Below are 15836 nucleotides of genomic sequence, written 5' to 3'. Positions count from 1 at the left end.
TGATCCTATGACCAAGAGCAATTTAGGAATTAACCATTAATGACACGTCTCAAATTCTCAACTTTTTTAGAATATGTGTTATCATCTTATTAATCTCTTGGATGATTCATGGACACATAAAATATGAATGGTAATATAAATACCCATAAAATATAAAAATATATCTTAAAAATATGATATGCATCAGTCAAGATTGACTTTTAGAGCATACATCCAACATTAGTGTCACCACATAAGTGGTTGTGAGATCAACCACCCTCATTACTAAGCATACATAGGACATACCAGTCTTATCGGTATCATTGATCTTCGACTCAATAAACTAATGACTGAAAATATTTTAGGTCATGTCTATCAAAAATTTAGGTCACGGCCCTATAACCATTGTCCATACTTATGAGGTTCATTATAATCTTAAAAACAATAATAGGATACATCATATAATAAATCGAGAAGCTTATACTTTATTAAATAACAATATCAATTACATGAGTTTGAAAGATAAATTACAGAAAATACTCAATCGCATCCCATATGTGATTAACTTATAGGGCATTATTCTTTTAAGTTGTTCTCTAACAACCATCCGCACTTATTGCTCAATATCTCTATACTGTAGATCAAAGACTCATCTATCTCGAAAGAAGTGATCTATGCACCAGTCTATTCGGATTGATCACTGTCCTCATAATGATACTATAACCGAGAGTATTTAGAAATTTTATACATACCTCTAATTCTTAACTTTTTAAGAATATATATCAATGTATTACTTCATGGACGATTCAAAGATACATCACTCTTGAATAAAAATAAAATTTATCTTTTTATTGATCAAATCAATATTTTAAATATAAAATTATACTTTAGATTTATTACAATATATCAGCCGTATTGGCTTCTAGGACATACATCTAACAATTAGTCTTTATGAACTCAGTGCTTATTGCAATACCTCTTTACTGGATGCAAACATTCCTTCTACCTCAATTTGTTATTAGGGAAATAGATAAAATCTAGAGATTATTTCTTTGGAGAGGAGAAGAAACATGTGTTTCTGCCCACTGTAAGATGAAGTGGTCAAGTATTTGCAGATCGAGAAAATTTGGAGGTTTGGGAGTACTCAACCTTTGCACCTTCAACACTAGTCTACTTTATAAATGGTGGTGGAAAATTTACTCAAAATCAAAAAGGCCGCGGTGCAAATTGGCACGAACAATCCATTTCAAAACACAAACCTCCCTGTAACTCAAACAAACGAGCAAAGCAATTTCACCATTTTGGCGAGGCCTACTTGCAGTATATCAGCTTTTTCAGCAACCGTCCAAGTTTCAGGTTGGTAATGGATGAAGTGTCAAGTTTTGGTTAGACTGCTGGCTGAATTACCGTTCACGACGCAGTCTTTTCCTACGATTATATGCCTTAAGCTTGAAGCCACAAAGCTCGATATCAAGAGGGATAGAAAACCTTGACAGTGGAAAGCTTTTCAGACTTCCCCTTATTAATAACCTGCAAGAGGAGATAGAGAAGCTCAAATGGCAAATCAACTCGATCAATCTAACAGATGGCAAAGATCGGATCAAATGAAAATGATTCAAAGCAAGCAAACTTTCAGCAAAAAGCTGCTATCAATTCATGCTGAATGGGGGCATAAAACCGACCATAAGCACTATCGTTGGAAAATAAGGGTTCCAGAAAAAATCCAGATATTTATATGGTTAAGTTTTCACGGTAAAATTCAAACAAAGTCCATGCTAGCTAGGAAGGGATGGAAAGGGTCGACCAATTGCACTCTTTGTGATGGCGAGATAGAGACTAACGACCACCTCTTTTTAGAGTGGTCCTTCTCTCGGCAGGTCTGGTTTCTGATACTCGCAGACTTTCACCTTCCAGATCTGCCATCTTCCATCAAAATGCTTCGGTATGAGTAGAGAAGCAGAATTCAAAACTTAGAACTGTAGGAAGAAATAGATGCCTTGCTGGCCATAGGGCTATGGTGTCATGGGGTGAAAGAAACTGAAAACTCTTTGAGTTTCAAACTCTCACTCCCAAACCGCTTTTATGCATGATAACTCATCACTTTCAGGCATGGACAGTAGATGATATTGGTAGCGTAAGGATGAGTTTCGCTGCATTATATCGCTCCCTCTTTTAATCGAACCATTCGGTAGCATCGCAAAGCTAGAGTTGGAATTTTGAGAACTGTTCAGAGTAGAGCTGCTGAAGCTAGGTGAGGATGACAAACAACTACCATTTAGGGTTGTTTATAGTCAGAGTGTGGCAGACGACCATAGCGGCGAGACTGCTCAACTGATAATACCGCCACACCAAGCAAGACAAGGAAGACAGCATACAATTCTACTCCAGATGGATTGTTCCCCATTGACACAGGAGATAGGGGATCAAGATAGGTTTGCTGACATTGCTCCCACCATTATATATCCCTGGTTGACAGGGATAAGACCTACTATTAATTTCCCATCATCTGCCTATCCTCTCTAAAAAAATCCATACCTGAAGCTGTAGCACAAACCTTTCAGACCTGAAAACTATAACTATGAAGACCTCATTCTTGTAATTTTAGTCTTCAGAATCTGAAAACCTGAACTTTGAATGCCTATAAATCTGATCCTTAAACTTCTACTGTCAAGCTTCAAGTCGAGCTTCCTCTACTCGATTCGTTTCCTTTTCTTTCTCTTGTAAATATTCATGAAGTTTGAATGAAACTCTGGATGGTTCTGCCTCCCATTTCATCAAAAAAAAAAAAAACAAAGCATCTAAATACAAAGCACATGGCATCTGAGGTGTGTCAAGAAGTGCCACTTACACCATAATATAGCTGCAGTTTAAAGACAAAAATTACATGTCTCGCCCTGAATTATATGACTGCAAGCTAGTTCTGTGGCTCATCGTACCCAACGAGGCGTGCTTTGGTGTGTTTTCCGCTCAACCAACTAGGACAGCTTGGCAACGTTGCACTTAGATGATAGGATATCCCGCGCAGATATGTTAATCAGGTGACCAGTCAAAAAAAAAAAAAAAAGCCAGGTGTACCGGGGCGTCGAGTAGTAACATATAGCAAGTCGGAAGGCTAGTATATATATTGAATTCTCGCGCCTGCAGATGAATTTGGATTAACTTGGAAAAATTGAACTCGATTTTATGCCATACAAAGACCGTGTTCGTGGTTTCTGCGTGCCTTGGTGGAAATTTATTCACCTATATATTTCCTACCACTCATGAATCTAGGTTAGGGAAAGGAAGCCTAGGTTGGTGACTACGGCTTGTCTCTTTAAAATGGAATTTCTGCTTGGGACAGAGAGCCTTAGGGCGTACGAGAAAGACAGAGAGAGAGAGAGAGGGAGATGTTGTTGCACTCCATAACAGTGGTGCACACTATGCAGCGATGCAGGGAAAAGATGAGGATATGGGCTCTCTGAGCTCAAAGTACCATCCTCCTATGCTACCGGTACCAGCAACAAAAACTAAAAAAAAAAAAAAAAAGAAAAAAAGAAAAAACGGCATTGTGCAACGCCTATCCATGTGGAGAGAAAATATGTCAGCAAACAAGTACCTATGTGTTTCAACTCGTCTTTTATCTCAATCAAAAGGAGAAGTATTATATTTTGGGGCCTTCAGAGCCCCACTCATGTAACAAAAAAAAAAAGAAAAAAAAAAAGGAAGAAGAAGTATTATATGATCCACATTTCTTTTTGGTTAGCAAGTTTTTAAAAAAATGACCATGATACAATTTCAATGGGCATGGTGTCATCATAAGGCTGTCCGTATAGCCAAAATCTTCAGGTTTTTAAGGTAGATAAATACCAAAAATACGGAAACAAAGAATGGGTGCATGTACAGAGATTTTTTCAAAAAAATTTTACAGAAGACCACCACAAGTTGCCTTCATCGTACAGAGGAAAAATATTGCAAACTGGGAAATAAAGTAAAGTAAGAGAACTATTTTTCCTGAAGGAAGATGATAATGAGAGAGTCATTTCTAGAAGTGAAAGGAAAGCAAGAGGAGAAAAGCAATCTTCTGTCCACTGCCACATGACTCGGCTCCGGCACCGAGACCAAAAGACAAAGGAAACGCTCGAAACAAAGAAAGCCAAAGATGGCATGCACCATCCCATCGCCAAAGATGGCACATACCATCCCATCGCCGCCCACCCCCCCAAACCCCCCCCCCCCCCCCCCCCACAATCCACACACACACCAAGCTCTGTCTCTCCACTCAGGTCCTTTCCGGAACACCAAATCATGCTACGCTGCAGCTAATTATTATCGAAAGCCCTACCCTGGAAAGCTGTTAGAGTGGAAGAGTATATATATGGGTTCCTGTTGAGCTACTGTTTTATTTATTTTATTCTACAGAACTTGTGATCAAAGTTCTGTTGATAGATGTGAGAGACTCTGAGGTCAGAATGAACCTATAATAAATCAAAACAGATGGCATTAGATTAAATTTAATAACTGCCTCAAATCCATCTAAAAATGACAAAAGAAAACGGACGGCAGGACAACTAAAAACGAAGAAGCAAGTGATGAATTCAGGTGAATTCAGTTCCATTCCTGACTCACCACTTAGTACAAGTTAAAGAGAAATCCAAACTAAGAGAATACAACCAAGCATATATAAAAACCGATAGTTGCTGTTAGAACATAGAAGAGCGACATCGTCTCCAACTATTATCTGCCTTTTATTACTATGAGATAGTCCAGCAGCTTTATAACAAGATAACAAAACAAACATCAGAAGAAATAAAAGACATACAAAGTGAGTGTTTATGTGTGTGTGAGAGAGAGAATAAAAGGATCAAAAGAACAATAAGAGAGAAACATCAGAACACATTGAACACACATCAGTCACCCTCTTTAAGAAAACATTCCATCATTCGCGGCTCCCTAGAATGCTTTAGCTGCAAACTAAAGTGAACGAGAACCAGAAAGAACAAGAAAATAGGAGTACATTGGAAACATACTTGCTTCCGTTCGACCGTTTCCTTCCTAAGGCAAAGTCGTAAACTGCGGCATGTCGTTCCAAGCAGGGATTCCATTCCAATTGCTTGAGTTGTTGTTGCCGCTGCTGCTAGTGTTGTTGTCACGGGAATTGTTGGTGGCGGAGGCAGGCATCGTGTAAGAACTCTCATGAAACCATGCTGCAGTTTCGGTAGTGCCGACGCAGCCACTTCTCGACCCACTGCCTCCACAATCCTCAGCTCTGGTGCAGTCAGGCAGCTGAAAGGCGATGGGCTCTGGCTGCTTCTCCAGAAGAGGGGTTGGGAGAGCAGACAAAGTGCTCTCCTTATGGGCCTCCACTCCAAATAACATAGCCAGCCTTTGCTGCTGAAGCTTCCAGTGAAGGTCTTGGTTTATAGAGCTCAAGGATTCAATGGAAGAAGCAATGCTACTGTGGGTATTGCTGCTCACCATCGAGGAAAGGCCGCCGCCCATCTCGCCGTACAACCCAACGGAAGAAATTGGGTAACTGAATCCCACCATGGAAGAAGCCGTTGTGACGGCCGGAGATGAGATAGCGGTGGCGGAGGGAAAGTCCGCAAAGGAGAAGAATTGGTTGTTGCTGCTGCTGAAGACCCCAGAAGTGGTGGGAAGTTGTAGCCTTGAGAAGGGGAGTACGCCTAGCTGGAAGTCAACTGCAGGCTGGGAAGGCCCAGTGAGGAATTTTAAGGCGCTGCCATGTTCCGGGATCCCTACGATGGGATCGGCGGGATCGAGGGGGAGGCGGGTTGAGGCAGACGATTTGGATTTCTTGTTCTTGCGGCAGCCACCGCCGACAGGCACGTTGCGGAGGGCGCCACCTTTGGTCCAGTACCGGCGGCAGGTCTTGCAGAAGTGTCTTGGTTGGGTGAGGCTGTAGTTGTTGTAGTAGCAAAATTTGGTATTAGGTGAGTCGCACCGCGGGCACTTGAGGCCTTGCTCCGGCGGGTGCAGCGGGTTGGTGGTGGTGGTGGTGGCGGCGGCGGCTGTTTTGCGCCCTCCTGAGGTCTGAGAATCATCGGCTGCTGGAGACACCATCATTTCCTTATCTATTTCACTCGTACTTGGTGATGGGAGAAGAAGTAGGGGAAGAAGGGAAGATGCTGTTGATGTAATTTTGTAGGAGTGAGGTGAAGTGGGTGTTGGATGGTTCCTTTAGTTTTCCTGCGACGGAGGCAAGGAGGGAGCCCTATTCAATGCTTTCATGCATGGGATTGAGAGGTAAAGGGACGTTTGATTGATGCTTGTGATTGCCATCAAGTGGGAGGAGAAGGCGATTTGAAATAAATACTACTACAGATGACTTGGATTTGGTGGAATAAATAAAGACTTTAATTGAAAGCTCGGAGAGAGAGGGAGGATGGAAGTAGCGGAAGAGAAGGGATCTTCTAGCACAAAAAAGGTGCAAGCACATACTAGGTAGAGAGAGTAGAAGAGAGGGACAAGGAGAGAAAGAGCGGAGACAAGAAAAAACAGAAGCATCTGAACCCATCTGACAAAATATAAAACAAGGGTGATGGCGATGGTCCTACTGGTGCTCCGATGGATGCATTTGTTTGTGGTGATGGTTGTGGGGTCATGGCTTGGAAAATCACTGGACATCCTAAAGTATTCAACACCTACTAAAATTACTTTCAACCCACCCTAAACTGTAGCTTTTCACCCACCACATGTGATAGTAGACTCAACGTTCACCTTCTAAAATGACAGGCCTCACCCTTAGTTTCACCCAGTCCGAGCCTGACCCAACCATAAAGCTCCATGTTTCCAAACCATGCATGCAACTATGCAAGCCCCCCAACTGAGAGAAGGGAAAAAAAGGAGCTGCAGAGCAGATTGATGTAGAATAAGCCAATAACAAAAGCAACCCCATGCATGCTAATAAATGGAGTGGTTGTCAGAATTCATTAAAGATGGTTTGGCACAGGGTTGGTCAGCCAGCCTTAGCAGTAGATGCAGGCCGCCTGTCTCCAGAGAACAGAAGCCTTTGTCCGTTCTCCCACCATACGCGCACACACACAATCCTAGCCCACTAAAACTATAAAACTAGATCATTATCGCATCATAATATTTGAAACCTTATCCTTTTGGAAAAATTATTAAATTCTTTTGTTTGTAATGGAGGACAGAGAAGACATCTGATTGGAACGAAAGCAGAAGCATATAGAGCAACAGGTACGGACAGAATAGGGCGGCAGCCTAAGGATGGGTAGAACCCTCCTCCTTTATTCATAATCCCCACAATCCGAGGAGGGCCTTTTCCTTTTGTCATTCTCATGATATTTTGGGAACAGGGGCATTTCTGAGGATCTTTATGAGCATACACCCACGCAACTTTCCATCAGCTAACGGGCTATGACCAACCACTTCGCCAGGGTTCATGGGTCTATTTTCGGGAATGGCCAGTATACCTCTCTGGGTTCCTGCAGAACTCCCAGCATCTCATATCAACCATGAGGACAAAACAAGCCCGTGGTAGGTATCGTGGGGAGAAGCTTCCCCTCCAAAGTTTCCACCGATGGAGGGAGTAAATTTTGGAGCATGAATTTAAACAATAACGGGAAAGGTCGAGAGGAATACAGCGGAGGGACAGATGGATGGGAGGTGAGCGGAGGGTTGTGGGCGTTTGCGGGTGGCTACGGGGCACAAAAGGTGCCTCGTGAGAGAAGGGATGGATTCCCGTGAGGCCGTGAACCGAGGCTCTTCTCTCCCAACTCATCTCGGTCCCTTTCAAGCTCACCAACGTTGCCTATCACGTGCTTTTCCCTCCTGGTCCCACTAACCTCTGCAATGCTTCTAACGAGCAGCAGTCGCCGCCACCAACTCGCCAGAGTCGAGCCACAGTCCGGGCCGCAGGATGTGTAACTGTGCAACTGCGTCCGTTACAGGTTTAGGGCCTATTTGGGTGGTCTACCAGCGGTGGCCACCGTAGGCACACCTCTACTATTAAAAAAAAACGTTGTGCCTTGGGGCATTGGTTAGTCATGTAAAACATATTCTTTTGGACCACATGGCGCTGCTGTGACGGCTCTTGTCCAATCATCTCCTTTGGATTTTATTAATAAATATGATTGCACCAATCCACTAATTTGACGCGGCATGAAAAGTTTTTGTGCAGTTCTGCAGATATATACTAATATTATGTTTCATAATACTTAAAATTATGTGTAGATCAATTTAAAATTAAATTCAAATTCATATTGATTAAAATTAATTTTTTAAAATCAAAATCGAGTCCGAACAAATCATCTATATAAACTGTTTAGAGTCGAAGCAAAAAATTTGATTAATTTAATTTTTTAAATTATATTTTATGATATATATATATAGAGAGAAATATGTGTCAGATCGGATTAGATTATTTTAAGTATATATATTTATATATATATAAATGATGCTATTTGGATTAGATTCGATTATTTTAAATAAATTTTTTAAAATTTAAAATATAATTGACTCATATTTTTTTTAGTTTTAGATTTTTATAAATTGAGAATAAATTGAATTAAAAAAATTAATATAGATCAAATTAAAAAAATTAATTTGAATCAGATTTATGGTTCCACCGACTCTTTGCACACTCCTGAGAGTACCACATTCTATCATATAAATTGTCAGTTCGATATCCTAAAAATATGAGTAATTCCATGAAAAGTGTTTTCCTAAAAATATTGGAGTCAACGGATAAGTCAAAGCTTTTATTTCACCAACGTATCACCTCCTCCTAGCCAATTCCAACCAATTTCAGATATAGACCTGCTGATCACCAACGTGAGTCGTCAAGTTTTCTAATTTGCACTAAAGTAAACTAAGTTTTCTGCATATTATTTGATCTATCCATCGTTAATATATAAAACAAAATTTCAGTCCAACCAAATTCTACAAAACTAATCTGTTCATTAGTATTGGAAAATGCTCCCTTCCTCTCCGAAGCAAGCCGTATGGGTAATATTTCACAAGCACAATGCCTAATGACAACCAAGACTCAAAGAAAATAGCAAAACCAAGCAACCAAGAAAGCAAAAATAGCAAATTTTTACAAAAAATATATCATGCTCCCAATCCGAGATTGTGAACTAAAGGTCATAGCAACCGTCACATATTTATAGAGCACTCTCTCCACAAACATGGAAGGTATTTTATCATACTATCATAAAGCAATAAAGCAATAGAGGAATAATAAGTCAATAATTAAATCCAAAACTTAACAATCTAAATTTTAACTTTAATGTTTCAATAAATTCAATAATGTTCAATAGATCTTACATCAGTTATACCTCAAATAACAATCCTGTAAAAACATAACAATAAATCTACACTGTTGTCTCTCACTTCTAACTTACTTCCAAAATAGTACCCATATTTGTAATTTAGAATCTGAATCTGAAAAATAAAAGAGAGAGATAATGAGCTAGATAGTTCAGTAAGTAATGATCATTTTAAGTAGATTTCATCAGACAATAAAATAAAATAAATAATTATTTATAAAAAATAAGTATATAAAGTTCATCAATTCGGAATCAATTTCAATTATGCAATATAGTTCATGGCAAATTCAATTCTTTTTCAAAATCTGAGTTTCTTTTAAGATTTTAATTTTTTTCATTCTTAAGTTCTTTTCATCAACCATGAGCTATAACCATATTTTTTCTGTGGTAGGATCATAACACTGTATATCATCTTGTGGTGAGCTGTGAATCATCTAGCAACAAATTTTTTTGGAACCGCTGATCTTACTAGCTGTTTGTCGCTGGTGTCACTGACGATATGTCGTTGCTCTCGCTAGTGATATAAACTCTCATGACGAATCAATTGCCAACGTGTTTATCTCCATTGGTGGGATCCTTTACATAGTCAAGTTGTCAGTTCATATCATTCTTGTATTAAAATTCTTCATAAATCATATCTCTTATTCTAATTCGATAGAAGAATACATAATTATGTGGTATCAAAATCAATCAATATAATTTTGGTATATTAAACCAGCCTCAAGATACATGGCATCATCATATGAGATCAAAGAGATATCAATCTGAAAGTATCAGATCCCAGCAGACCAATTTATCGATTAGCAGATTCAGCTTGATATTTTATCGACCTAAATAAAAGACACTCTTGTGTTCTGTCCAGATGACGTCTCGACTAATAAAAAAATATTCAGATAGGGTATTAACCAACCTAAACCCCGATGCCTCCTTATCCAGGATGAATGTTATGACATTTCTATTTGACTCCAATCATCTACCATGGTGAACTATTATAATGACAGACTTCATCATTCTGTGAACACTCGTGGTGGTTTCTTCAACTAAGCCACAACTGGGCACGATCTCATGTCTAGCTCATATGCATAACTGTACATCAGCTCACTTACAGGTGGCTCTCTAACTGCCTAGCAGACTCCTCTAACAGTCTAATAAACTCTGGAATGGCCTCCTCAATTTCTCTATAAATAGAGGATCAGAAATCTTCCATCGGTAAATTCTACTATCTGAAACTAAGGGAAACTCTGTCAGTAGAAAATTAGGTCAGACTCTTGGCTTCTATCTGGTTCTTCTCTAATTTTATTCAATCTCTCTTGCTTTTTCACTCCTTTCCACCCCAATTTTTAAAGCTCGAACTAACTTAAGCATCGAAGAGTCAAGAACTAGAGGATCTTAATCCGATTTCTTGACTAATTTTGCAGATAGAAAAAATTCTCATTATGTCACAAAGATCACTCCAGTCCGGCCTCACTCTAGTCGAGCCATTCTACTCTTGATTTTGAGCTTTGCAGCAATATATTGATGCTAGAAGGAGGGCGGTCTTGATTTCTTTTGTAGAAAAGATAGTCAAAGCACGAGCTCAGCATCCCTCTTCCTCCACTGTAGAAGGAGTACCTGAGATGCCACCATGATAACCAATTACTATTGATCTTCAGCAATTCAGCTTTCTTATTCAGCAAGTCCAAGCCCTGATAGCAGCTGCACAATAGCTTCAAAAGAAAAAGAAGTAACTATTGAAAGAAGCTCCTCTCCTAAATGCTTTGTTTTAGCACAGCTCTTAACTAGATCCTCAATATGAACACCACATTGATGAGGTTGATAGTGATTCTATCCCTAGTACTCTGAAAGTTCAAAGAAGAGGTGACTTGGAGCACAAGGTCTTGGATCTTGAAAGACTCTGATGGAGCTCTAGGTAGGAAGTCGATTTCAGAACAAAAATAGTTTCAATCTTTGATCTCCTTTCTCTTACGAGATCTTGAGTGAACCAATTTTAAACCGATTTAAGATGCCCGTCATTGAGTCTTTTGATGGCTCTGCTAATCCAATAGATCATGTCGAGGGTTATAGGGCCCCTATGGCTTTACAAGGGGCTTCTGATGTCCTATTGTGCATTGCTTTTCCTATAACCATCAAGAAGGCGACAAGGATTTAATTTTTTGAACTCCCATAAGGATCCATCTCTTTTTTTGAGCTTGGGAGGCTGTTCGTCACTTATTTTGGTACTAATAGACCTTATTTGAGGCATGTGGATAGTCTTTCTTCCATTCAGTAGTAGAAAGGAAAAGATCTCAGAAAGTATGTGTTAGATTTATATCCTAAAAGCTAATTGTTAGCTAACACATTATGTATTTTCAGAACCTAAACTTGTACTTATAATCTTTTTATTATCAATAAAGAGCTTTTTCATTCCAATCATGTATATGTGTTCATGATTTGTCCTATAAATTAACAAAGATGATTTTTATGTATTCTTAAAGAGTTAAGAATTTGAGACATACATTAATTAATGGTTAATTTTTAAATGCTCCCGATCAACAGATCGTCACCGAGGATAGTGATCAATTCATTTGAGATCGGTGCATGGTTCACCTTCCTTATGGACAGATGAGTTTTGGGTCTACAGTGTAGAGATACTGGAGTGAAGGTATAGATGATTGTTAGAGAACAACTTGCACTGAGCGTGACCAACATGAGAACCATATGGATGTCTACTCACTCGTCAGTGGTCTTCTCGATGTTGCAGTGGTGTGAGTGATCTTTTGACCTGTGGTGTCATTGACTATTCGCAGTGAAGCTACTGGGTTTGACTGCACATTTTCTTGGTTACTAGCCATTCGAATCTTTGCTGTGTATGTTGACTTCAGTAGATTCAGGTTCGCTGTTTGGAGTAGGATGCACCTAGATGAAATTTATCAACCTTGATAGAAAAGGAGAAGTCCTATACGATTTGTGAGACTGAGTTCAGAAAGTCTTTGACCAAAGTAATTATGAATACTGAAAAAGAGTTTCCACAAAATTCATAAATGTACTTGAGTCGAGCCAATCTAGCATATGACCGATGATGGGGTCTGATGAGTTCTCCATGACCTCTATCAAATCGAGACTCACGATAGAAGAACTGAATCATAAGATAACTGCACCTAGAGGTTCGTATTTGTTTTCTACTAAATTATCACTACATACTGCTAGATATCACTAGTAGATTATGAGACTCATCGGACATCATCTTGATGATCGATGGCCCTCAAAGGATAGAATTGAAAATATTTCAATCTATCGAAAAAATTTTTGATGTTATTGTGATGGAGACATAATATATTTTACTACTAGATAGAATGAAATCTATGAGATCACACATTAAGAGATTTAATCTCGAATTTGCTAATTGAACTTATGAAGTTTCAATTGGGTTAGGATTTATTGAAATTCTATTAGATTTACGAAAACCATGCTAGTACACGATTAAACCTAATTCTTCTCGAAACTTCGATTTGATCAAGTCCATAACCTTGAACCTAATCTAAATCCATTTGGATTTAATTGGGTTCTTAATTATAAGCCTAAAAAATTTTGATTAAGTCAATTAGTTGACATAATTATTCTAACATTATCTCTTCTTTATCTCCTAATTATCTCTAAGTACACATGTGGAATAGATGAAAGATTGAGTGGCACCTCTCTTCTCTTTTGAAAAATATTGGGCACCAATCCTAGAGGGGTCTACCCCCTCTTATGTGTCATGATGAGGAGGAGAGAGAGTGGGGACCATGCCCCATCTTTTTTGGCTAGAGATCCCTTTGTGGGGTGCCAAGAGTTGGCACCCCAACTATCTAACAAGTATTTCCTGGATGCCTCTTGTACATAGTTTAAGGGCTTGATTATATACTATTTATATCTGATTTTAATTGATATAAATCAAATTAAAAGGTAAAAAATTCTTATGAGATAAGGATCTATCTTTTTAAGATAATTGGGTTCCTAGTATATGTCAGGATAGTATCTATATAAAGGGAGGCCTCTAGGATTTTCTAATAATAGAATTTATAATCAAAAAAATTCTTCTCTCCCTCTCCATGCCTCCTCTCCTCCCTCTCTTCCTTTCCATGCTCAAAAGTTGGGTACCCCTCTTCCACATGCCAAGAAGAAGTGTTGGTGACTTAGAGATTGAAGATTGAGGAAAAGAAGAAAAAGAAGGCTATTAATCAAAGAGCTGATCCTGCAGTCTTGATCAAGAAGTTGATCAAAGTGTTCAAGACTGAGATTCTTCTTGAGAAAAAGAGTCTTTTACGAGAAAAAAAAAGTTTAAGATCGATCACGATGGATACCCATAGAGGCCAAACATGTGAGCGATTCAAACTTCTGTGAATCCGAGATCATCAGAAGCGGTGAGATAATGAGACCGATCTCATATGTATTTTTAAATTTTAGATTATTGATATATATTTTTTCTAAGCTTGGATAGGTTTAGACTTGATATCTTGCATGTGGGGTTAAAGGGTTTAACCCATTTGATTTTTTGTTGCCTATTTTTAAAGTTTTGAAATCTACACATGCTACCTATCTGATTTTTCTAACAGTGATATCAGAGCCACAAATTTTTTGAAAATATATATGATCTGATTTTTAGATTAGATCTGAAAGTATTAATGATTTAAAATCAATTTTATGCTGATATAAGATTATCCTGATATAAGATTTACCCCCTATATTATAAAGATTGTCCTAGCACAAGATTGATCGATTTTGAAAATTATTTTTGAAATAATTAAATCAAATCTTTTGGATCTGAAGATTAGCATATGTGATATGTTTATTTTAAATTTAAATATAAAATTAGAATGATTAAAGATTCACATCAAACTGATATAAAGTTATCCTGATATAGGATTTACCCCCGATATTGTAAAGGTTGTCCTAGTTTGATGTGAATCAATTTTTAAAAAAATATTTTAAAATATTTTAATTATTATTTTAAATATAATTATATATATATTTGATATGTGTAAATTTAGTTTTAGATATAAAATTTGATATATATGTGATGTATATTTGATTTAGATCTGAAACTATATATATTTGATATATGAAATTAGGTTTAGATCTGAAATAGTTTCAAGATCATAAGCCACTAATTGCATGCAATGAAATATAATCTGAAAATTATTTTTAGATCTAAAATTATGTTATTGCATGTGGGTATGGGATGAATAAAATTAGATCTAGTGATCAAACTACAATTAGGGTCTAATTGATTAGATTAGGCTAGAATCCATTTTTAATTTTGAGCAGTTGATTGAACCTAATTGATGGATGATTAGGATTAGACCAAAGAGGCTTAAAATTGAGTTTAGTTGTAGTTAGTCGTATTAATTTACATTTTGATGTGAGTTGATTGACTTAAGATCGAATTTGGCTTAGTGGTTCGGACCCACTTGAATAGGTTAATCTAATCGACCAATTTGGTGTCTAAGATAAGTATTTAGATGGTGGTTATTTAATTGATTTCGTTGTCTGACCTGATTTATTTTGATTGGTGTCTAAGAAAAGCAACGGAGGGACCCCCATGCATCTTAACTTATCTGGCCATCTTGGGAGATTCAGTTTCGTATTAGGTTACTTATTGACTCGAGTTTACCCATGCAACTAGGATGGTTAGACATATTGATGTGTTGACCTAATTTAATCAGTTAGATGTTAGATCTACTGATTTAGAAAAGATCTAAATCCAAATCTTCTCATAAAATATTAAGTCTAGAGGTCTTTTATCATTGTAGAGATGCGGGTGCTTACCTGGTTTGATCGTTCTCGACTGGTTACAGTGGTTCGATTGCATCAGAAAGGTACAACCACTCTATTGATATTTGATATCTCGGGGTAGAGATGGGGTTGGGTCCAATAACTGTTAGGTGAAGATTTTAATGATGGCTTTGCATCTACTAGTGAATGATGGGTCTGACTTAACTAAGAAATGTGTCAATAACTGTTAGGTAAGGCCACAGGACTTAGAGACCAAGCCTACTACATCTTTCTTAGAGAAGCAATGGATAAAGTATTGTCTACTCATTAGTCTGTGCTCACTAATAAGTGTTAGGTAAGGTGTGTATAGATTAATGGGATGCAGTACCCAATTGAAACTGATCGCATATAGATTTCTGTTTCTCCACCCGAGGAGTGTGGGAGATTCAAGAAAATAATAGGAGCCTTTGTTTGTTTTTAAAGTTTTTAAAATAAATAATTTTATAAGTATGAAATCTAACTAAAAATTATTCTCTTTGCAGATAACCATATCGAGTTCAAACCCTTTAGCCCGAATCTTCGATACAAATAGGTTGACTGACATCAACTACAAAGACTGACTCCGAAATCTAATAATTATTCTTAATTTCAAAAAATTTACCCATGTCCTCGATCAGAAAGTACCTGCATTACCTGCTCACCCATTCGCTGATCAATGAACTGTACTTGAGAAGTGGATGGACGAAGATAACAAGATGAAGTGCTATATCTTAGCATCCATGTCCAATGATCTTCAGCAATAGTATGAAAATATGAGGACTGCCAGAGAGATGC

The 15836-nt window shown here is 38.0% G+C and overlaps 1 protein-coding gene across 1 annotated transcript; it reads right to left on the bottom strand.

The window, feature by feature from the left end:
- Nucleotides 1–4702: 4702 nt before the first annotated feature.
- On the bottom strand, nt 4703–6326 carry LOC105035485 (dof zinc finger protein DOF5.7-like). Its single transcript, XM_010911053.4, has one exon. It carries the CDS (start codon nt 6040–6042, stop codon nt 5011–5013), a length of 1032 nt encoding a protein of 343 aa, XP_010909355.2. The 5' UTR covers nt 6043–6326; the 3' UTR covers nt 4703–5010.
- Nucleotides 6327–15836: the final 9510 nt, after the last annotated feature.

This window comes from Elaeis guineensis, chromosome 15, assembly GCF_000442705.2.
Source record: "Elaeis guineensis isolate ETL-2024a chromosome 15, EG11, whole genome shotgun sequence".
NCBI classification, from domain to species: Eukaryota; Viridiplantae; Streptophyta; class Magnoliopsida; order Arecales; family Arecaceae; genus Elaeis; species Elaeis guineensis.
This window is presented reverse-complemented; position numbering and strand designations above follow the sequence as displayed.